This window comes from Rhipicephalus microplus, chromosome 2 (assembly GCF_043290135.1).
Source record: "Rhipicephalus microplus isolate Deutch F79 chromosome 2, USDA_Rmic, whole genome shotgun sequence".
NCBI lineage: Eukaryota > Metazoa > Arthropoda > Arachnida > Ixodida > Ixodidae > Rhipicephalus > Rhipicephalus microplus.
In genome coordinates this window covers 299,798,158-299,820,557 of record NC_134701.1, presented here as the reverse complement: position 1 = coordinate 299,820,557, position 22,400 = coordinate 299,798,158, and the positions used below count along the sequence as shown (strand labels likewise).

General features: G+C 51.0%; 1 protein-coding gene across 5 annotated transcripts in view; it reads left to right on the top strand.

The window, feature by feature from the left end:
• The window catches only part of tweek (transmembrane protein KIAA1109 homolog tweek), a 1,194,469-nt gene that overhangs the window by 944,252 nt on the left and 227,817 nt on the right, over positions 1-22,400 (top strand). For all 5 annotated transcript variants that reach the window (XM_075882507.1, XM_075882492.1, XM_075882501.1 and 2 more), the window contains one exon: positions 3,117-3,242. In XM_075882507.1, coding sequence (XP_075738622.1) covers positions 3,117-3,242 — 126 coding nt within the window. The remainder of the gene's footprint in view (positions 1-3,116; positions 3,243-22,400) is intronic.

Below are 22,400 nucleotides of genomic sequence, written 5' to 3'. Positions count from 1 at the left end.
GTGCTGCAGTGTACATTTGTTTTGAGAAAATGAGAGAAGTTTAGTGACACGGTGAGCATGTATATTCAACAGTTAATGGTGTAAATCAGTGCAGTGATGATGCTACAAGCCACCAGGAGTGTAGTCATCATTCTTTGAGCGCTTTCTTTTGATTGCATGCCAGATGTTTTTATAGTTCAGATCGGCATACATCATTCTAACGGTGCTTGCGCGGTCGTCAGTAATGTGCATGGCAGCCTCCTATGAAACAGAAATCATTCCCACTTTCACGTAATCTTTATATGTCTTTGCATCTCCATGAAACACTCAGGGTGAAAAAAAAATGCAATTCTATGCTGTTGGTCTATTTGCTGTGCCGCGCGAACCGCGAGCACAGCAAATGACATGGTGCAGCACCTCGTCCTCATATAAAGAAGTGCCTGCCCCAGTATCAAGAGTGCAACAAACTTTTCTCGAGTTGTCGTTAACTCCATTAGCAGTGAACGCAAGTCTAAGGCATCACTTGCTCGACAGAATGAGCATGCAAGTTATCGGAACGCATTGATGGAACTAATGATTGCCCCACGGTGTCCGACGTGGTTCACCAGCGGCGCTGTCCGTTTCCCGAACCGCGCGTCTATTCCTGACCCGGCATGCGGCCCCATTGGCGGGAAATGTGCCTTGGCGCAGCACACTAGTACCAAGGAACACAGAAATCCGCCGGCTCGATTGCAAGTCGCCTTTTGTTGACCGAGCACTCCTTCCATAGAATGTCATGTACGAAGTGAGCAAGCGTGAGGGTCGAAAGCATGGTCTGATAATCCCCAAACCCATGGTACTTGCTCATCAGTGAACGATCCTAACACATCTCTCCTAAACGCCTCTCTCCCTACTGCGCCACCATTCCACGTGCAGCAAGGCTCAGTTGACTGTGCTGCGGGCAAAGCGGGCGATACACTTGCGCTGCTAAGATGTCCCCCTGTATGCACTTCGTTGCGGGGGCAAGCTCTTCTAAGTCTGCGAACCTGCATCCCCTGAAGTGCACCGCTTTAGTCGAGTGCGCTTGCCGCATGACACGCTCAATTTTTTCTGCATTGGTGGCGAGAGGTTTAACGTGTCGATACAGTTCATCCATCCCCCGTACAATCTCCAGCAAGGATTCGTCCGGATGCTGAGTGTGTAACTCGAGCTCCCTCCGCAAGCGCCACGCATAATTAGCCAGAAGGAATACGCTGCAAAAGCTGTCAAGAAACTCTTCTACAGTGCGGGTGCGATGTCCGATTTGTTCGAACCGTCGAGCCGCTTGCTCAGTGAGTGACACTGGGACCACACGCTTGAGAAGTTCAGCATCTGAAAGCCTTGTCGCCTGCAAATAGTGGAGCAACCGGTCGAAAAACTCGTTGTCGTTTTTGCAATCATGGTAGCCAGTGTAGGTAGGCATGTCTATCTTCACACGTGGTCGCAGATTCTGATCTGAGTGTACTATGCGGTAGAAAAAGCTGTCCTTGTCCTTGTTTTTTTCCCGTCCGTGTTTTCTACCACGTAGTACACTTACATCATGTATCACCAACTGGCCCAATCGTTTGCAGATTCTGCACAGAGGGCCTGCACTGTGTATTGCAGAGTGTTCACCAGGCTTTGCATTACTGACAGCGCCTTCTGCAAGAGTATCTCACTTGAGGAAAAACTATTGGCCCAAGACTTGTCCACAGTTGCGGCATGTGTCGGAGCAACTTGTGACGGCTGTTGTCTGTTCGGGTTGTGAGGTGACGGGGCGCCAGGCGTTGCGCTCTCCGTCATAGGCCTAGTCTCTGCTAACGCGGTCTCTGCAACATCTTGGTCATCCCGCTTGAAACTACCAAAATTTACGTTGTTGGAAAGCCCAAACAATGCCCCCGCATTTGCAAAAGGATCGACAATCTGCGACATGACATCAGATAACATGAACAAATCTTGGAATTTTAATATAGCTGTTGGCCTATGTTGACGGAGCGTCAGTAGTCACTCGCATCCGCAAAACTAGCCACATTGCCAAGTTCGTTATGTTGGGCACCGATCAGGGGGTCTGCCCTGTGCACGGCTGGTGCAGAAGCATAGCTAATGTTCCATCCGCACACAGTCGTACTATGCATGATTAACGTCCCCTCCCCGTAGCTTGAGTCATCACAGCCAAGATGGGTTTGGGCCAATAAGGCAACAGGCTAGGTCAACAAAAACAACACCTTTTTGCTATGTTGACAATAACGCATAAATGTCGCCCAGAGGGACGGTCTGTTTTAAGATATCAAAGGGTATATGCCTACGCTTTTTGTCAACGATCACCTTGGCTCGCAGGGTAATCCAGGGCTTGTCCTCTCTGTGCTGTGTCCAGTGCAAAAGAGAGCGTCTCAATGTCAGCACGCTTGTTTTGACCAAGCTCCTTGTTTTCGTCTCCCCAACAAGGGTTGCTTGCCTTGCCGAGTGAGGGTAACCTGTTTCGCAAGCCGGGAAAGGGGAATAGCGGGAGACGGTCGCGGGGTGAACTGGTCCCTTCGAAAGAGGCTTCATTGTCTCTATCTCGAAGAAACTAATGTGTCCTCGCAACCAGGCTACAGCGCTGCCGCAAAAAGGAAGTATGGATGCCTATGCTTCCCCACACTACCTGCCCTAAGTAGACATACTCTTTTACAACTTCAAGTGTAGTGCTACTTATCTGGAAGTTTTGTTCTCATTTAATTTTCTGCATATTGATTTTAAGATCTAACTTTCTGCTCTCCTTCTCTAATTGAGTAATCATGAATTGCGATTTGTCCCCCGAGTTACAACAACCGAACTTTTGTTGACTCCGAAGCTTACGAAGTAAATTCGCATGGTTCCTCGTGCATGCGCTTTTGGCGTTGCAAATGAAAGCACCATTTGACAGTGCTACAACATCCTTTTTTGTGTTGCAAAGCTCTCATATCGCCACTGCTGCAAAGTCTGACAGGGTGTTGCATTTGCATGCATCTTGGTGTGCATCATTAGAGAAAAACCTACAGGGGTATCACAGTGCCCTTTTTAAGGTATATTCAAAGTGTGGTATGCTGTGATATTATACCTAGGTAGGTTGTACTTGCACGAATTAACCTCACAGTAATACTTGTCATATCTGCATGTAGGGAGCTCTCTCTGGACAGTGTCTTCTCTCAGACAACGGCCAGTGTCACAAACAGTGGTGCACCAACTCCGACCAGTGAGCCCTCGGAGCCTGCCCTCAGTCCTCAGGATGACATTTTGCTTCCACCGTAAGCGCCTGTGCAACAAATCATTTTGGTCTTTTGAAATAGTCTCTTTTTGCATTCCATAACGTCTAGCTTGTTTCTGCATTTTCAGAGTTGATTCTCTAATGAAAATTCAGTTAGTCACTGCATTTCAAATTAATACGAGATGAAAAGTTCCTAAATACCACTGTTTCTGAAGGCTGCTTTGTTAACTTCAAAGCTGTGTAAGAATTCATTGGACTTCATCTTCCTCATCTGTCAATAATCATCATCAGTTTTGTGGGGGTGCTGCAACCCCCCATGTAAAGTTGTCTGCGCCGCGTGGCTCACGTGTCTCGCCCCAAGGTTTTGTTTCAGTGGTGACCACCGCCAGGCGATAGATGGCGTTGGGTTCGCGTTGAGTGCCACTGTTGGTAAAGTGGTAGCGCTGGTGGTGGCCCCTGGCAAAAGGCAGGCCTTGGCGGTGAGCGAGAGTTGAGCAAGCTTCTTCTGCGAGTCGCGGCTGCTGCGAACGGTTGTCTCTAGCGTGAATCCCCGGTGCTAGGCACCGAGGGCTTCGCGCCGGGGTCCCACGTGGAAAGTCAGGCGTTTGGCAACGCCGCCTTGGGTATGTGTTAGTGTGTTGGGTGTGTTAGTGTGTGTTTATCATGTTATTGTGTGTTTAGTGTGTTACTGTGTTATGTTGTTTGTATGGTAGCGTGTTAATTAAAATTGATGTATCATTCGGCGGACGATATCGTCGTCTAAATTTGTTAATAAATGTACGTATGTTTTGTGCGTTTGTACCGATCGCGTCTGCTATGTCCGTTCACTCCAAGTGCGTGGCGTGGCGATGCGCTCGTTCGCCTCGCCAAGGCACCATACTGGCGCCCAACACGGTATCAAAGGCTCATTAAGCTTTTGATTAGTCTTAGCCGAGTCAGCCCGCCTTTGCGAATCAGGCTCGCCGCGTTTACCCGCGTTATGTCTGCTCCGCGTGAGTTCTGTTCGCTGACGCTTTTAGCAGATACCGCATTGCTCGAGAACAGGGCCAGTGCCCGCCTTGAGCATCACAATCGCGCACCGTCACTTGTCACAAGCCCCAGTCGGGATGACTCGAGGCGCTACGTATCAGTTCCTACTGGAGAGGTAGCGTGTTTTGGGTCCGGGGCCATAGCCCAGCCCGAACAGTGCACGCGGGCGAATGGGATTGCTACTGCTCCCTCTGGAATGTATGGCAGTTCCATGTCACAGCGCTCCGAAACGGCTCTCAGTGGAGCTTCCGGGGCGCAGATCGGCACCGCGGCCTCAGCCGTTGCCGAATTTTGCCCGCTGGCTGCTACGCAACCTAGCAGCCAAACTCATTTCGAGCACGCGCCTGCAGCGCTAGCCGCAAGCGGCCTAGCATTTTCACTTGAAGCTGCCCCAAGGGTTAGCTGTAAAAAACAGGCCCTCCCCAAAGTCGCGACGGCCGGTATCCATTTTGAAACCGTGCTGCTTATCGAGCTCGGAGACAGTTCCCCATCGCTCGCTCGCGCCGCTAATGCACCGACAGCTTCCTTTGAAGCGGGCGCACAGACACTGCTGCAAAATGCCGCCCAAATGATTCAGGCACTCACGGGGGCAGTCCAAACGCTTTCGGCTGTTCCGAAAAGCCCTCATCCCGCTGTCATGTTGGCCGTTCCGACCTACAGCGTGTATGGTGATCTGCAAATTGCAAGAGATTACCTGGACTCCCTCACACGTTATCAGAGAACCATGGGTCTAGACGACCAGGAAGTGCTCGGACGCGTCGTCTCAGCTGCACTGACTGACACAGCGGCCAGGTGGCATCGGCTTTCCGGCCACCGAGCAGCAACCCTCGATGAGTTCCGCGCGGCCTTCCTGCGCGAATTTTTACCCGCTGACTACGAGAGTAGGATGCGGCGCGAGCTCGAGCTCCGCACAGAAACTCCTGATGAGTCGCTTCAGGAGTACGTACGCGCGATGCAAGACCTTTTTTCTATCGCTGAGCCCAGAGCCTCGAACGAGGAGCGCGTCGAACGGGTGATTAGGCAGGCACACCCGACTTTTTCGGCGTACCTGCGCGGAAGTCGCTTCCGTGATTTGGAGGAATTGGCCGTCGAGGCAAAGCGCATCCAAGGCGACATTCTCGCCGCGCGTTCCTATCACCCGCCACTGCCAGCCAGCGAAGCACTCGAACCGCGCTGCGCGTGGGGAGGGGCCATGACCCTTCCTCAGCGGCAACAGCCCGCCGGAGTTGCCTTTGCGGCTACTGCTACAGGTGGGCGCGCGTGGGAGATAAGCGATCGAGCTTTAGATCCCTACACCTACGGGAGGCCTGAAGCCGATACTGCATCGCAACTCAACGTGCGCGAGCAGGGGCGAAATCCGACCCAGCGCATCACCGGTGGTAGCGGTCGTCAGAGCGATTCCTTTGATCACGCGGCGAACCGACCCCGGCAGCTCGAAGCTGCTCCGTCGCGGGATAGGGACCGTGATGGAGTGCGCTGCTTCCGCTACCGTCAATGAGGGCACATAGCGAGGGAGTGCTCTGCGTTTGTGCCTCCTGTGAGGCAGGGAAATGGGAGCGCGGGCCGTTCGTGAAGGCACGAGCGGATGAACCCTTGCTTCTCCCCTCTGTGTATTGTGCAAGCAGTCTTTCTGGTGCGCAGGCGCCGTTTATTTCGATCACCATTGTCGGTCGCGAATTCTCGGCGTTGCTGGACACGGGCGCAAGCGCTTCGTTGTTTGGCGAACAGGTGTTGTCCCACTTGCAGAAGTGCTCGGTGCGCTTGCGGGACAGCCGAACAACATTCTTTCTCGCGAAAGGCGTGGCCCAGTCGGCGGGCGCCGCGAGGTTGACTGTCAGACAGGGAGGCCGAATGAGACGCACATGTTTCGGTCATCTTTCAGGGCTCAGCGTTCCTGTGATTCTCGGTCGGGACTTTCTCCTAAAAACCGGTATCGTAGTGGACATTGCGAATGGAGGCTATCCAATGGACCTTTTTCCGAGCTAAAGCCATTCACCAGACCACCGGCGCTTTCTGTTGCCTGTGCAGTAGAAGCGTCGAAACCGTGTCACGTGCAAATTTCGGGGGCAGGCCCCTGCGCTATGCACTCGTCGGCTCAAAATTCCCATCGGGATCGAGCGGCACGACACGAAAAGGCTCCGCAATCTTTGATCGCCTATGCGACTCAATTGGATGATACACAGAAGGCTCGTTTGTCGGCACTGTTGCGCGAATACGATGAGCTCTTCACCGATCAACCCGGCTGTACCGATTTGGTGAGCCATTCGATCGAAACTGGCGACGCGCTTTCTTTGAAGTGTAACCCCAGGCCCGTCAGCCAGGCCAAGAGGCAGGTAATTGACGGCTTGCTGGACGAGATGCTCTCATCTGGCATTGTTCGTCATTCGTCTAACGTCTGGGCGTCTCCAATTGTGTTGGTGCCTAAGAAAGATTGCAGTCATCGCCTGTGCGTAGACTCATCATCATCATCATCATTATCATCAGCCTGACTACGTCCACTGCAGGACAAAGGCCTCTCCCATGTTCCGCCAGTTAACTCGGTCCTGTGCTTGCTGCTGCCAATATATACCCGCAAACTTCTTAATCTCATCTGCCCACCTAACCTTCTGTCTCCCCCTAACCCGCTTTCCTTCTCTGGGAACCCAGTTAGTTACCCTTAATGACCAGCGGTTATCCTGTCTACGCGCTACATGCCCGGCCCATGTCCATTTCTTTTTCTCGATTTCAGCTATAATATCCTTAACCCCCATTTGTTCCCTAATCCACTCTGCTCTCTTCTTGTCTCTTAAGGTTACACCTACCATTTTTCTTTCCATTGCTGGCTGCGTCGTCCTCAACTTAAGCTAAACCCTCTTTGTAAGTCTCCAGGTTTCTGCTCCGTAGCTAAGTACCGGCAAGATACAGCTGTTATATACCTTCCTCTTAAGGGATAGTGGCAATCTACCTGTCATAACTTGAGAGTGCTTGCCAAATGTGCTCCACCCCATTCTTATTCTCCTAGTTACTTCAATCTCGTGGTTCGGCTCCGCGATTATTACCTGCCCTAAGTAGACATAGTCTTTTACAACTTGAAGGGCACTATTACCTATCTCGAAGCGCTGCTCTTTTCTCAGGTTGTTGTACATTACTTTCGTTTTCTGCAGATTCATTTTAAGACCTACCTTTCTGCTCTTCTTGTCTAACTCCGTAATGAGTTGCAGTTCGTCCCCCGAGTTACTTAGCAATGCAATATCATCGGCGAAGCGCAGGTTACTAAGGTACCCTCCATTAACTCTTATCCCTAACTGTTCCCATTCTAGGGCTCTGAAAACCTCCCGTAAGCACGTGGTGAATAGCATTGGGGAGATTGTACGCCCCTGCCTTACACCCTTCTTGATTCGTATTTTATTGCTTTCTTTATGAAGCAATATGGTAGCAGTTGATACCCTGTAGATTTCTTCCAGGATGCTTATATATACTTCATCGATGCCCTGATTCCGTAGCGCCTGCATGACGGCTGATATTTCTACTGAATCAAACGCCTTCTCGTAATCTATGAAGGCTATGTATAGTGGTTAGTTATATTCTGAGCATTTCTCTATTACCTGATTGATAGTATGAATGTGGTCGATTGTTGAGCAGCCTGTTTGAAATCCTGCTTGTTCCTTTGGTTGATTGAATTCTAATGTTTTCTTTACTCTGTTAGCAATCACTTTTGTAAATAGCTTGTATACTACAGAGAGCAAGCTATTCAGCCTGTAATTCTTCAAGTCTTTGTCATCTCCTTTCTTATGTATTAGGATGATGTTAGCGTTTTTCCAAGACTCTGGTACTCTTCCCGTCAAGAGACACCTCGTAAACAGGGTGGCTAGTTTTTCTAACACAATCTGTCCTCCATCTTTCAGCAGATCTGATGTTACCTGATCCTCACCAGCAGCTTTGCCTCTTTGCATGCTCTCCAAAGCTTTTCTTACTTCTTCTATCATTACTGGTGGGGTGTCATCTGGGTTACTGCTAGTTCTTATAGTACTAAAGTCGTGGGTAGACTACCGCCGTCTGAACGGAGTGACTCGTAAGGATGCCTATCCGCTCCCCACGATTAACTCCATCGTAGGAAACATCGGCACTGCGCGGTAGTTTACCACATTAGATGCCTCCAAAGGTTACCTACAGGTCCGGATGAATGAGCGTGACCGGTGCAAGACCGCGTTCACGTCCCACAGAGGATTATTTGAGTTCACTCGTATGCCCTTTGGTCTTTGCAATGCTCCTGCGACTTTTCAGAGACTCATGGACCGCGTCCTCGGGGAAGCAAAGTGGTCTTACTGCATGTGCTACTTCAACGACATCGTGATTTATTCACGAACCTTTGAAGAGCATTTGGCCCACATTGCCGATGTGCTCGAGAGGATGAAAGCCGCCGGGATGAGGTTAAATCCCGCAAAGGCCTAACTAGCGCGAACCTGAGTTCAGTTACTTGGCTTCATGCTGGGCGAAGGCTCCATTGAGCCAGATCGAGAGAAACTTCGAGCAATCCTCGATTTCCCCGCGCCCAAGGACGTACGCGGCCTGCGCCGCTTTCTCGGATTGGCCAATTTTTACCGCTCACTCATTCTGTCCTGTGCCCGAGTCCAGGCGCCCTTGACAAAGGTCTTGGGTAAGTAAGCTGAGTGGCGATGGGGACCTGAGCAGCAAGAGGCGTTTTGCTGTCTGTCCAGCGCCATTGCAGAGATGGCGCAGCTCAAGCTCCCCGACCTGACCATACCGTTTGTTGTCCAGGCTGACACAAGCAATCTGGGATTAGGAGCAGTTCTCCTACAGGAATACGATGGTGTCTTGCAGCCGCTGGCCTTTGCGAGCCGCTCGTTGATACCCGCGGAAAGAAATTATTCCGTGACCAAGAGGGAGTGTCTCGCCATCGTGTTAGCACTGCGAAAGTTTGATGTCTACCTTGATGGGACAAAATTTGTGGTGCAAACAGATCAAAGCGCGCTTAGCTGGCTGATGCGGCCTGCAGGCAGGCTAGCGCACTGGGCTCTCCTAATACAGCATTATGACTTTTCAGTGCAGTATCCGAAGGGGAGCACTAACGTGGTAGCTGACGCGCTATCTCATGCCCCAGTGTCTACCAGGAGCCAGGACCCCGGTGCGACAACCGCTAGCGGTGCCTTTGCGCAAGCAAGCGGTGCGGGCGAAATGGCGGTGGAGCCGCCGAGTGGAGAAAAGAGTGAAGAAAAGGGCGCCGATGAGCAAACGCTTTCCACGGGCCAGGCAAGCAGCGCGCCGCGAAGCAGACGAGAGGGGGAGCGGAAGGGAACCGAACCCATGACACCAATGCGAGTGGAGGCGATGGCTGCAGTCCTGAGTTGGAACGATACCAAGCTCCCCTTTGGGAGAATGGGAATCGCTTTTAGCAGACAAGAGTTACTGAAGGCCCAGCAAGATGATCCGTTTTGTCGCGAGTTGAGCGACGGTCTCAGAGAGACGGAGCGCCGAGGTGCAGTTGGTAGTGCAGCGGGTGCAGGGGGACAAGAAACGGCGTGTGTCGCTGGGTTCCCCGCGGATACATACTTGCTGGACCATGATGGACTCCTGCTGAAGTACATAACCACTGATGAGGAGTCAGTGGACCCGTTTAAGGTGGTTGTGTCCAAAAGTCTGAGAGGCGCACTGTTGGAAGCCTCTCACGACGAGCCCATTGCCGGTCACCTGAGTGGCTCTAAAGTTTTTGCGAAACTGAGCAAGGTTGTGACGTGGCTTGGCATGAAGCGTGACATTTTTCGCTATTGCCATTCCTGCCACGTCTGTCAAACGGTGAAATCAAGGGGTGGCAAGCCGCCCGGCTTGATGAAACCGATTGTCAGTGAGTGTCCGTGGCAAGTAGCCACCTGCGATCTGATGGGACCGTTCCCTAGGAGTAAGCAGGGGTTCATACATCTGATAGTAGTCGTTGATCATTTTTCCAAATGGGTGGAATTGTTTCTGCTGCGGAAAGTGACAGCGCGAGCGGTGCTAGAGAGGCTACAGGAAGTGTTTTGTCGGTTTGGCTTTCCGAAAAGATTGATCACGGACATCGCATCGTATTTCACCACTCGGGTGTTTGGTGATACATGCCGTTCCCTAGGAATAGATCACTACATCACTTCGCCCTACCATCCCCAGTCCAATATGACGAAGCGAACCAATCGTACGCTCAAACCGATGTTGGCGGCCTTTGCCGAAAGTCAAAGGGACTTGGCAGACTATTTGAGTGAACTCGCGTTTGCAATCCGAACCTCCGAGAGTCGCTCTACTGGTTTCTCTCCCGCCTTCCTTAATTTCGGAACGGAGTTGGCGAATCCAGTGACCAGTGTCATGCAATGCCAGCTCGGAGACGAGGAAGAACCGGCAGACTGTTCTGCTTACGCTTCCACACTTCGGGACAGGCTTTGTCGAGCTCTCAGTAGAGCGAGGCAGAGTTTGGCATCGGCCAGGGCTGAGCAAAAGGCCCAGTACGACCGAAAACGTCGCCACCTTTCATTTAAGGTAGGTGACCTCGTCCTGAAGCGCAACCACGCTCTTAGCGACGCGAGCAAGAATTTCTCAACTTCGCTCGCTCCAAAGTGGCTTGGTCCATACCGAGTGGAGAAAGTTTGGACTCCACTCACGTACTTGCTGAAAGACCCGCTTTCGGGAAAACTCAGCCGTGCCCACATCGCAGACCTGAAAGCCTTTGCGTCAAGGTCTGACGAGCCTGCACCAGCGCCCAGTGGCTCTTCGCGCAAGCAACGGCGCACACCCGGCGCGGCAGACTGCATTCGGACCACGCACCGGTATAAACTGAGAAAGCAGTCACCTTAGTGATTTCGCGCCGGACGGCGGGCTTATTTCCTCAACCGAAGGCCCTCATTTTTACTGTCTAGTATCAGTTAGCTAACTTCTTTACAGCCAGTGCTTGCAAAGAAGTCGGTTCTGCCCAGTTACTGCTGCTTATTGTCATTTGAGTGTTGTTGTTTTTCTTCTCGCTGGAGGAGGGGATTGTGAATTGGTGCTTTAGCGTGGGGAGAGGGACAAAGGACACTCCGCGCTTCCTTTGCGGTGCGCGTTTGGAGAGACCCAACCATCGGAGGTGTGTGTGCGTGTGTGCGTGTGTGTAGCAACAACTTAAGAAGTCACCAACCCCTACACCACCTTGCGCTCTGGAGGTGTTCGGAGACCTGCGGTCGTTAGTCAGCCCGGTTGCGCCCTGCTCCCGACCGTCGCTGATAAATTATGCTGGCCTTTCTATCAAGGCTACTTCACGAGGCCAGCTGTCGAAGACGCTGTGCACGACTCGACCGACGCCGCAGGACGCCTCGCAGCCAGTGGATTTGGCGACCATTATTCCAGCAGAAGGGCCAACTGTCGCAGCGAGGTTCATCCGAACCTCCACCGAGGCGGCGTTCGTCGGACTCGCAGGGCTGTCGTCAACATCGACGAGACGAAGTCACCCAAGTCAAACATTACATGACGCTGCCCCTCCGAGCCGTGGAAGCGCTCTTGCGTGAGCATCATAAACTCCTGTTACTCCTCTTCCGCAGAGCCATTGTATTTCTCAAGTGTATTCTTGTGTTGTTTTATTTTTTTTCAGCAGCAGTTGCAGAGCGAGGCTGAGGCTAGTTTGCCCATTGGATGACGCCTTTGTATGTATGGGCGACAACCGGCTGCCTTTGCAGACCGGTATATAGGGTGTGGGGATGCTGACATCCCCCCCTGTAAAGTTGTCTGCGCCGCGTGGCGCACGTGTCTCGCCCCAGGGCGTTATTTCGGTGGTGACCACCGCCAGGCGATAGATGGCGTTGTGTTCGCTTTGAGTACCACTGTTGGTAGAGTGGTAGCGCCGGTGGTGGCCCCTGGCGGAAGGCGGGCCTTGGTGGTGGGCGAGCGTTGAGCGGGCCTCTTCTGCGCCTAGGCTGGGTGCTGGGTGGATGCCGGTTGTTGCCGTGCGACTCATTAGGCCTAAGGCTCTACGCAGCCGCCTGTCGCACGTGGCACAACTAGGTGAATCGTGGCGTTGAGGTGTTGCGCTCTGCTTCCCTCACCTTTTTTTATCTTGCGATGCAAGGGTTAGGAAAAGTGATTTTTGTTTTATTTTGATGGACGTCTCGGCCGCCACCGATGTATTAGCTAGCAGTACTGACCACCGTACCACGTGGCCGAAAAGCCTGAAGCTCCCTCCCCTGGGCCGCGCCTCTTTGTTTCTTTCGAGTTTTGTTTTTTGTTGATGTATTCAGCGGGAGGGATGTCATCCACGGCCGGCTGTCCTGCACATCGTCAGCGTCGTTGGCCAGGAATGCGGTCGTGAGGTCGGGCGATGGAGATGCCTGGGACCTGCGCAACTGCCTGCAGTCCGGTGCCCTCGCGAGTGCTGGTCGCAACTGGAAGACGTGTCGGCGCTAGCGACGGATCGTCGCGCCGACGGCAACGTTGCTGTTGCGGGGCCGGTACTGAGGTGAAGCCGAGCCGGACAGTGCAGCAGTGTCGACCAGTGGCGGTGTCGTGGTGCAAGGACATTATGGTCGTGCGATATCATTTTTTTTTTGTTAAAGCTTGTGTAGCTAATTTTTGATTTCGGGATATGGTTTCATTTAAGGTTGGGGGAATGTGGGGATGCTGACATCCCCCCCTGTAAAGTTGTCTGCGCCGCGTGGCGCACGTGTCTCGCCCCAGGGCGTTATTTCGGTGGTGACCACCGCCAGGCGATAGATGGCGTTGTGTTCGCTTTGAGTACCACTGTTGGTAGAGTGGTAGCGCCGGTGGTGGCCCCTGGCGGAAGGCGGGCCTTGGTGGTGGGCGAGCGTTGAGCGGGCCTCTTCTGCGCGTGGCGGCTGCCGCGAACGGTTGTCTGTCGCGTGGGCCCCCCGGTGCTCGGCACCGCGGGCTTTGCGCCGGGGTCCCACGTGGAAGGTCAGGCGTTGGCGACGCCGCCTTGGGTATGAGCTAGTGTGTTGGGTGTGTTAGTGTGTGTTTATCATGTTATTGTGTGTTTAGTGTCTCCCTGCGTTATGTTGTTTGTATGGTAGCATGTTAATTGAAATTGTTGTATCATTCGGCGGACGATATCGTCGTCTAAATTAGTTAATAAATGTATGTATGTTGTGTGCTTTGTACCGACCGTGTCCACTGTGTCCGTTCACTCCGAGAGCGAGGCGCGCGTTCGCCGCGCCGAGACCCCCACAAGGGTGAATTAAGGAGAGGAGGATGTGGGGATCTGAGGAGCGCCTGCGACCATTTTGCGGGCATTCCGCCGCACGGCCACAACCTTTTGCTTTTTTCTGCTCTGATAACGACGCGTGGCGATAGATGGCGCCACGTGCGGGCACGGCACACGGCACGCGCGCGCCGAGGGAGCGCTTTCTTCTTTGTGGTCGGCGCCGGGAAAGCACGTGTTTTCCTTCGTCCGCGTCCCCTTTGGGAATTGCCGGACTGTAGCCTGCCAGGGGTGGCCTTGGGTACATCGGCAGGCGTGTTTACATGAGTACTAGCTTCGGTAGCGTTTGCTAAGCCCACAGCGGTGCCTAGTGCTTGAAGTGGTCGTACCACAACGAGCCGCACTTGCCGTAGGCCTACGCGTACGAGGTTTGCCCTAACACTTGCGACCAAGCCCAGTGGCCATCGTCGCGAGAGACCTTTTTGCCGACCGACATGTCAAAGCTCGTCATTGCCAGCTGCGACATGCTCGCGGTTTCCCCCTTATTGTGAGCGTCCGCGGGCGGGTGCCTTTGCTACCCGCGTCCAGGGAGCGAACTTTGCACTGTTGTTCGGGGTGCCGCCACAGGCAATAAAGTGTTGTGTGTTTTTGCATTAGAACACTGTCTGTTTGCCGCGCCGCGCTAAACGCCTTATTAGTTGAGCGCGCGTGGGGCGGTGCGCTACACGCGAGTAAACAGAGTAGCGGCCCTGTGGGTCACTAAGCGTGAACCCGCGGTGATTGTCCGCTGCAGTTTGTAGCGGTCTCACCATACTCAGAGCCCTAGGCCTAATGAGTCGCTCGGCAACAACCGGCATCCACCCAGCACCCAGCCTAGGCACAGAAGAGGCAGCCGCGAGGAGAAGTCCACTCTGTGAGGTGGCCCTATCGCTCGCCGCACACAGCAGCTTACCGAGCGATCGGCGTCCACCGCCCCGGGCGGTGTCACGACGCCTCGGCGACGAGCCGCAATACCAGACAGCAACGACGCCCGGCTCCCTGAGCCCAAAGATATAGAAGAAGCTATTTACAGAAAATCGGACCACCCACGAGGCTTCCGTACTCACTCGCTTCGGGCCTGGCCTACAAACCACGTGCTCTAGGCCTTGCTCACTTCAGGATGCGGACCGCATGGCTCTCGTCCTAATTCAACAATGTTTTTGAAAACTAACAGCAACAAAAAATAACAACACTTGCGAGAAAAAAAATAAATAGAAAGTCAACCTGCCGACAAATTCAAACACGTTACAAAACCAATCTCCTCGCTTCTCAACAAAACACACCACTGACGCTAGCAAAGAAGTCCCCCCTAGGCCTACTCTACTCCGGCTCTAACAAAATTCCTGTATTGAACCGCAAAAACTGTCGTCCGATACTCCAAGAGCTCCACATTGGGCAGCCAGTGTCGACCAGCGGTGGTGTCGTGGTGCAAGGACATTATGGTCGTGCGATATCATTTTTTTTTGTTGAAGCTTGTGTAGCTGATTTTTTTATTTCGGGATATGATTTCATTTAAGGTTGGGGGAATGTGTAAAGTTGTCTGCGCCGCTTAGCGCACGTGTCTCGCCCCAAGGCTTTGTTTCGGTGGTGACCACCGCCGGGCGATAGATGGCGTTGTGTTCGCGTTGAGTACCACTGTTGGTAGAGTGGTAGCGCCGGCGGTGGCCCCTGGCGGAAGGCAGGCCTTGGTGGTGGGCGAGAGTTGAGCGAGCCTCTTCTGCACGTGGCGGCTGCCGCGAACCTTTGTCTGTAGCGTGGGTCCCCGGTGCTCGGCACCACGGGCTTCGCGCCGGGGTCCCACGTGGAAAGTCAGGCGTTTGGCGACGCCGCCTTGGGTATGTGTTAGTGTGTTGGGTGTGTTAGTGTGTGTTATTCATGTTATTGTGTGTTTAGTGTGTCACTGCATTATGTTGTTTGTATGGTAGCGTGTTAATTAAAATTGATGTATCATTCAGCGGACGATATCGTCATCTAAATTAGTTAATAAATGTATGTATGTTGTGTGCATTTGTACCGACCGCGTCTGCTATGTCCGTTCACTCCAAGAGCGTGGCGTGGCGATGCGCTCGTTCGCCTCGCCGAGACCCCACAGTCTTTGCATCGGGCTGTTCATCTTCGGTGCCATCTTGCTGGTGCTTGAATGAAGCGTCAGCTGAACCGTTTTACTTCAAGTGCTGGAAGGTGCTTCCTGATTTCTTCGATTTCTCTCCATCCAAAGCCAGCTCCTGTAGCTTCGTTCGGGACGTCGCTTACGCCAGCAGAGCACCATGGCGCAAGAGCCAGCCCAACCGAACCACCCGCTGGCCGAACCACTCGCCGCCAACCCCAGCCCGGTCAACAGCCCTCCTCGAGAGCCTCCAATCTTCTCCGGTCTGCCTGGCGAAGGTGTCGAAGACTGGCTCGGCAACTATGACCGCGTAGGTGTCTTCAACAACTGGAACGAGACATCGAAATCAGCACGCATCCAGTTTTATGTCTCTCAGGTTGCCAAAACGTGGTTCTTAAATCATGAGTGCGACTTCCGTGATTGGTCCTCCTTCAAAGACTAGCTTTGATGAATTTTCGGCACTCCGACCATCCGTTCAGAAGTTGCTCGAAAGAAACTGGCAGAACGCGTTCAACATTGTGGTGAGTCCTACACTTCTTATATTGAGAATGTGCTTGCACTTTGCCGCCGTATCGATGACAGCATACCAGAAGCTGATCGCGTCCGACACCTTCTGAAGGGTATCGGACCTACCGCTTTCAACGCCCTCATCGGGCTCAACCCTTCGACGGTTTCTGACGTTGTCTCTGAATGCCAGCGGCTTGATACTATAGTCAATCCGCCTCCAACCCGACTTCTCTGAGAACCCCCTGGCAAACAGTATGGAGCTCCGATCCATCATTCGAGCCATACTTCATGAGGAATTGCAAGCCTACAATGTATCTCCTTCTAATAACGTTCCCGCTCAACCCGTCTCTAGCGATCTGTATGGCATTATTAGGGAAGAAATGTCAGCATTTCAAAGCACCCACCATGCTCCGACTTGCTCCCAACCCGCTTCGTACGCATAGATCACTTCAATGCAACCCTCGCCGTCTCAAGTACCACCACCTGTGCCTAATCACTACCATCTCGCACCTCTAGTCGCCCGTCCACCGAACCCTACCTACCATTCTTCCTGGAGGGCCCCACGGCCTATTTGCTACTACTGTGGAATTGGAGGACACATTTCCTAGTTCTGCCGTCGTCGGCAGCAAGATGAACGCCATGGTTATGCTGCTTTTGAACGTGATGACACATGTGCTCGAGGTTACTACCATTATGCCGACAGTCGTTCCAACCACCGATCGCCGTTTCCTGTGCACATTTCCAACACGACCAACAATACACGTGGTTCCCGACCACGCTCACCTTCGCCACTCTGATGCTGTGTTTCACCACTTCAATCTGTCTCTCAACTGGCTGCCCAGCGATCGGAAAACTAAACAGTGCAGTTTTTGAAGGAAAAACTGCGCGGTGAAACGACCCAAGTCCTCCTGAACGACCGTCAAACATGTTATTTGTACTGTGCAAGGTGTGCGGGTGTTGGCTTTGTTGGACACGTGAGCATGTATTTCAGTTATGCGTGCTGACTTGTGTTCTCGATTGCGAAAAGTGAAGACACCCTAATTTGGACCATCCTTGATTGGGGCCAATGGAGCAATAATTACACCATTGGCCCAATATACAGTGCATGTCTTCATTGATGCTATTCGTCATCACATCACCTTCGCTGTCTTAGTTTCGTGTGCTCATGAACTAATTTTAGATTGGGACTTCTTTCATCAGCATCTGCGTTAATTTCTTGCCGTCAACGTGTAGTCCAGATGACCGAGACTGATCACTGCAGTGAACATGTCAAGGAAAAACCAGTGCGTTTTTTCACAGCTTCCTATTCCCTACTGCTCCTGGGTCAGGAGCAACTCATCACCATCACTTCTCCGAATATTGGTAATGGTGACGTCCTTATCACCCCTTTCAGCAACTGTCTAGCTCGCGGCGTCGTACTCCCCTCCAGCCTGGTGTAGTTCAAAGACAGTGCTGCGATAATCCTTGGCCTGAACCCTACCCCGGAACCTGTCCTTCTACCCCAAGGTTTCACAGTCTCGTGTTATGTGGAAACCCAATTGGTATTGTTGGTCTCTCTTGATGCCTTGCCAGCTCAGCTACAAGAAGGCCACCTTGTTACTTCCTCTTCCTTTTCTCCGGGATAAATCCTGACCTTTCTGCTTCTCAACGTGAGGTGTTACTAAATTTGCTAACAAAACACCAGGCTTTCTTCGACGCCAATGCTTCAGCACTAGGACAGACCACAGTTGTGCATCATTGCATCGACACTGAAGGTCAGACTGTTGTACGCCGTCGTCCCTACATAGTCTCCTTGGCCGAGCGCAAAATCATCGAGGAGAACGTGAACGGTATGCTAAAAAGAAACATCGTATGACCCTCTACCAGTTCTTGGTAATCGCCCGTTGTGTTGGTACAAAAGAAGGATGGATCAGTATGATTTTGCGTTGAATATCGCGTGCTTAACAAGATTGCCCGAAAAGATGTATATCCCATGCCCCGTATAGATGATGCACTTGACTCATTGCAAGGCGCCCAATACTTCTCCTCCCTAGACCTTCGGTCCGGAAATCGGCAAACTCTAATGGACGAAGCAGACAAAGAAAAGACCGCTTTTTCTACGCCCGACGGTCTTTGCGAGTTTAACGTAATGCCGTTTGGCCTATGTAATGCTTGCTGCCTCCACATTTGAAAGGATGATCGATACTGTTCTTCGTGGCCTCAAATGGAAAACTTGTCTATGCTACCTTGATGGTGTCGTCGTATTTTATTCCACTTTTGCTGATCATCTGCAATGCCTAGATGAAGTTCTCGCATGTCTCTCCAATGCTGGACTTCAACTAAACACAAACATGTGCCATTTTGGCAACACAGCTATAAGAGTTCTGGGACATCTCATTAGTAAAGATGGCATCCAGCCCAATCCAGACAAAATTTCCACAGTACTCAATTTTCCGCGCCCCTTTCATTCCAAAGAACTATGCAGTTTTCTTGGACTCGCATCGTACTTTCGCCGCTTCATTCGCAACTTCGCCATCATTGCCGCTCCTCTCCACAAGCTCCTTGCTAGTACCGGTTCCTTTGATTGAAATAATCAATGCAAAGCCTGATTTCAAGAACTCAAGCACGCACTGACATCCCCACCGGTGCTTTGTTATTTCGATGACAAGGCACCGACGTTATTACACACTAATGCTAGCGTACAAGTAATCGGCGCCATACTCCTCCAGTGCGACCATGCCTTTCGCGAGAAAGTTGTCGCGTATGCAAGCCGCACTCTGACCTCTGCAGAGAAGAGGTACTCAATAACCGAACAAGAGTGCTTGGCTGTTGTCTGGTCCATCCAAAAATTTCATCCGTATTTACATGGTCGACATTTTACTGTTGTGGCAGACCACCATGCTTTTTGCTGGCTGTCGACAATCAAAAACTTGTCGGGGCGACTTGGCGGCTGGATTCTCCAGTTACAATCATATGACTGACGTCATCTACTAGACCAGAAGACAACACGAAGATGCCGACGCTTTGTCACGATGCCCTTTACTGCAGTCTTTGGCGCACGTCACATCCCCTTGTCAAATTGGCTATGCGGAGGACGCCTTGTGGATATCATCCATTTCTTCCCTATTTTCATACACGTCCTTCAGTACTTACCAATCACCAGCGAGCCGTTTCTTATTGTACAAACCTCATTGGTCGGCTTACCGGTGCTTTGTCTTCCCCAAATGCCAGATTCCGGAAACAACTCCAACTATTCAAGTTGGAGGACGACGTGCTCTATCGATACATTTTCTACCCTGAAGGCCATCGATGGGTTCCCGTCGTACCACGTGCACTACGTACTGAAGTTCTGCGCGCTTCACACGACAGCCCAACGTCAGGCCACTTGGGTTACTACAAAACCTGCGAACGCATTCGCAGCTGATTCTTCTGGCCAGGTTTTTCCGCGACGGTAGCTAAGTATGTTGCCTCGTGCGCACTTTGCCAATACCGCAAGCGGCCCACTGCTGCTCCAGTCGGGACCCTACAACCACTTTCTTGCCCAGCAGAGCCGTTCTCTGTCATCGGAATTGACCTCTTCTGGCCTCTCCCAACTACATCAGATGGCAAGAGATGGATCGTTGATCACTTGACCTGGTACGCTGAGGCGGCCTCGATCACTTCAGGAACTGCTTCCGAAGTAGCAACTTTCTTCTTGAATGCTATTGACCTACGTCATGGAGCCCCTTGTGTTCTTTTGAGCGACCGGAGCAAGACATTTCTTTCAAACACGCTCAGTGAAGTTCTTCAAGCATCAAAAACAGTTCATAAAACAACATCTAGCTATCACCCGCAAACCAATGGCTTAACGAAAAGATTTCATCCCACGCTGTGCGACATGCTGTCCATGTATATCCGACCGGGTGACCGCAATTTGGATGCCATTCTTTCCTTTGTCACGTATGCATATAATGCGTCAGTTCAACGAACCACAGGCTATTCTCTATTTTCCCTGGTATACGGATGCCAACCGATATCATCATTCGAGGCTTCACTCTTTTCTGGCCCCTTCAACTCTTCATCATTCTTTTGCGACCAGTTTTTTTCCCGTGTTGCTCAACGCTGTCGTCTCGCACGTGTAAACACCGAAGCTAGCCAAGAAGATTGCAAACATCGTTACGATGCCACTCACCGCGTCGTTCTCTACCACCCTGCTGTGGATGTACTTCTGGGGACTCCTGCACGAATGCCTGGCTTATGCGAGAAGGTTGAGTCACGCAATCTTGGCCCCTACAAAGTTGTCGAACAAACCTCACCGGTGAACTACCGTATCACACCTGTTCATACCTTCACTGACCAATGCTGCCGCGAGACAGAGATTGCGCACGTTTCACGTCTCAAGCCCTATCATATGCATTCCACAGCGTAATTCGCGGCCAGGCTGACCGCTTCTGTCGACTCAGAAAAATTAGTGTAAGAATTTTTTGGACTTCATCTTCCTCATCTGTCAATAACCATCATCAGTCTTCGCATCGGGCTCTTCATCTTCGGCGCCATTTTGCTGTTGCTTGAATAAAGTGTCAGGTGAACTGTTGTACTTCAGCTGAAACTGTAGCCTTGAAGAAGACAGGACCATTAGTAAAAGCGTTGGCTCCAATGACACCCCATGTTAAATATTATTGAGAACTAACACACGTTGATGCCAAGCAATTTGTAGGGGCATGTTATTACTTTATAATTGTAGTCTAAATGTGAAGGAAGAAAAGTGGACAAAAATAAAACTTGCCACTGGCAGGAACCGAACCTCCGACTTTTAAATAATGTATCCAGTGCTTTACCAACTGAGCTGCAACTGCTGTCATCCCTCCACCCACTTTACGGGGTATACATCTAAGCATGGAAGTGCTAGTCAGTGCCTCTAGAAGCCGTGAGGATGCTTGTAGGACACGCTTTTTCTGTCTGCTGGTTTCACACACAGCCAAATCTCGCTACAACAAAACTGATGGGACACGTGAAAAAAAATTGTTGGGGCACGTGGAATTTCGTTGTAGTGAATATTTGTCTATAGACCACAATATTTAGTAAGATCTGATGATTATGACTATGGTCCTAGAAAGTGCATGCATTCAAATCTTGCAAACTCGGGCGTAACTGGCCACACACTGAGTGAACGTCGCATATAACAATATCAAAATATACAGAAATATTTGGAGCTCAATTCGAAGTGTAAATTTACGAACATTTTGGTGCGCAAGTTGGCTTCGTGGCATGGCTCAGACGCAGTGCAAAGAAGGCGATCTTGCGTCAATATGTCGAAAGTTTTGTTTTCCTCCCTTTATAACTCCCTTTATATTCTTGACCTTGTTCTCGCTTCATAGCCTGAAAAGTGTCCTAGATGGTGTTCCTACCAGGGCTCAGTGACCACATTCATGTGACCTATACTTGTAAACTTGTCTAACAAAAATATAACTCTGTACGATAAGGGCAATTATTCGGCTATAAACTCCGAGCTTGAACAATTCGCTATTTTTTTTTCTTACCGACCTTTTGAAGCATTCGCTCAAAGTGAGTTGGCTACTGTGCAAAAACAAAATGTTAGATTTATTTACTAAGCAACTGCCAAAAAACTGTAGCCAAGAAATCGTCATCCACGTAGTTTAACATCACACTGAAATGCCTGAATAATAAAAAGAAAGAGGCTCTTTCAATCAGCAAAGTTGTCGAATAGTACATGTGCATAGAAAAGCTACTACTCTGTAGAAAAAGAATTTGAAAGACTTGCTGACAAATAAACACCACAAACACTGCCCGCTATATCATGCAATTACCAAAAAAAATTCTTTTCTAAGCACAATTGACCCCAGTAACTCCCCAACAAGGATCGGAACTATCCAATTTCTGAATATGCGGCCGCTGAACAACTCAACAGCTTTTTTTTCTTCCATTTTTATCATTGAATATGTCGATAACTTGCCTTCATTTCGACCAGAGTGTGGTGTCTGACATCACATTCCGCCCAAACGGCATCACCAAACTAAACAATTCATTGAAACTCTCAGATACATGTGGCACCGAGGTTATCAATGCAAAAATGCTCAAAAACACGAAATGAATGATTAGTACACTACTTTGCCATAATTTTCTGCAGTGACTATCATCGGGAGTAGTGCCGGAAGCCTGGAGAGTGGGCAAGATTGTTCCACTCTGCAAAAAAAGTTCTTCATTGATTTCTTTGCAGCAGCTGTGGAACCGGTTACCTTACTAGAATTTGCTCCAAGCTAATAAAGCATGTTATCCATTCTAACATTGTCAAGTTCTTAGCAATAAATTTTTTTCATTCCAGTCAGCATGGCTTTCACTCAGGATTTATGTGTGACAGACAAGTAGCTTTATTTTGTCATGATAATAGT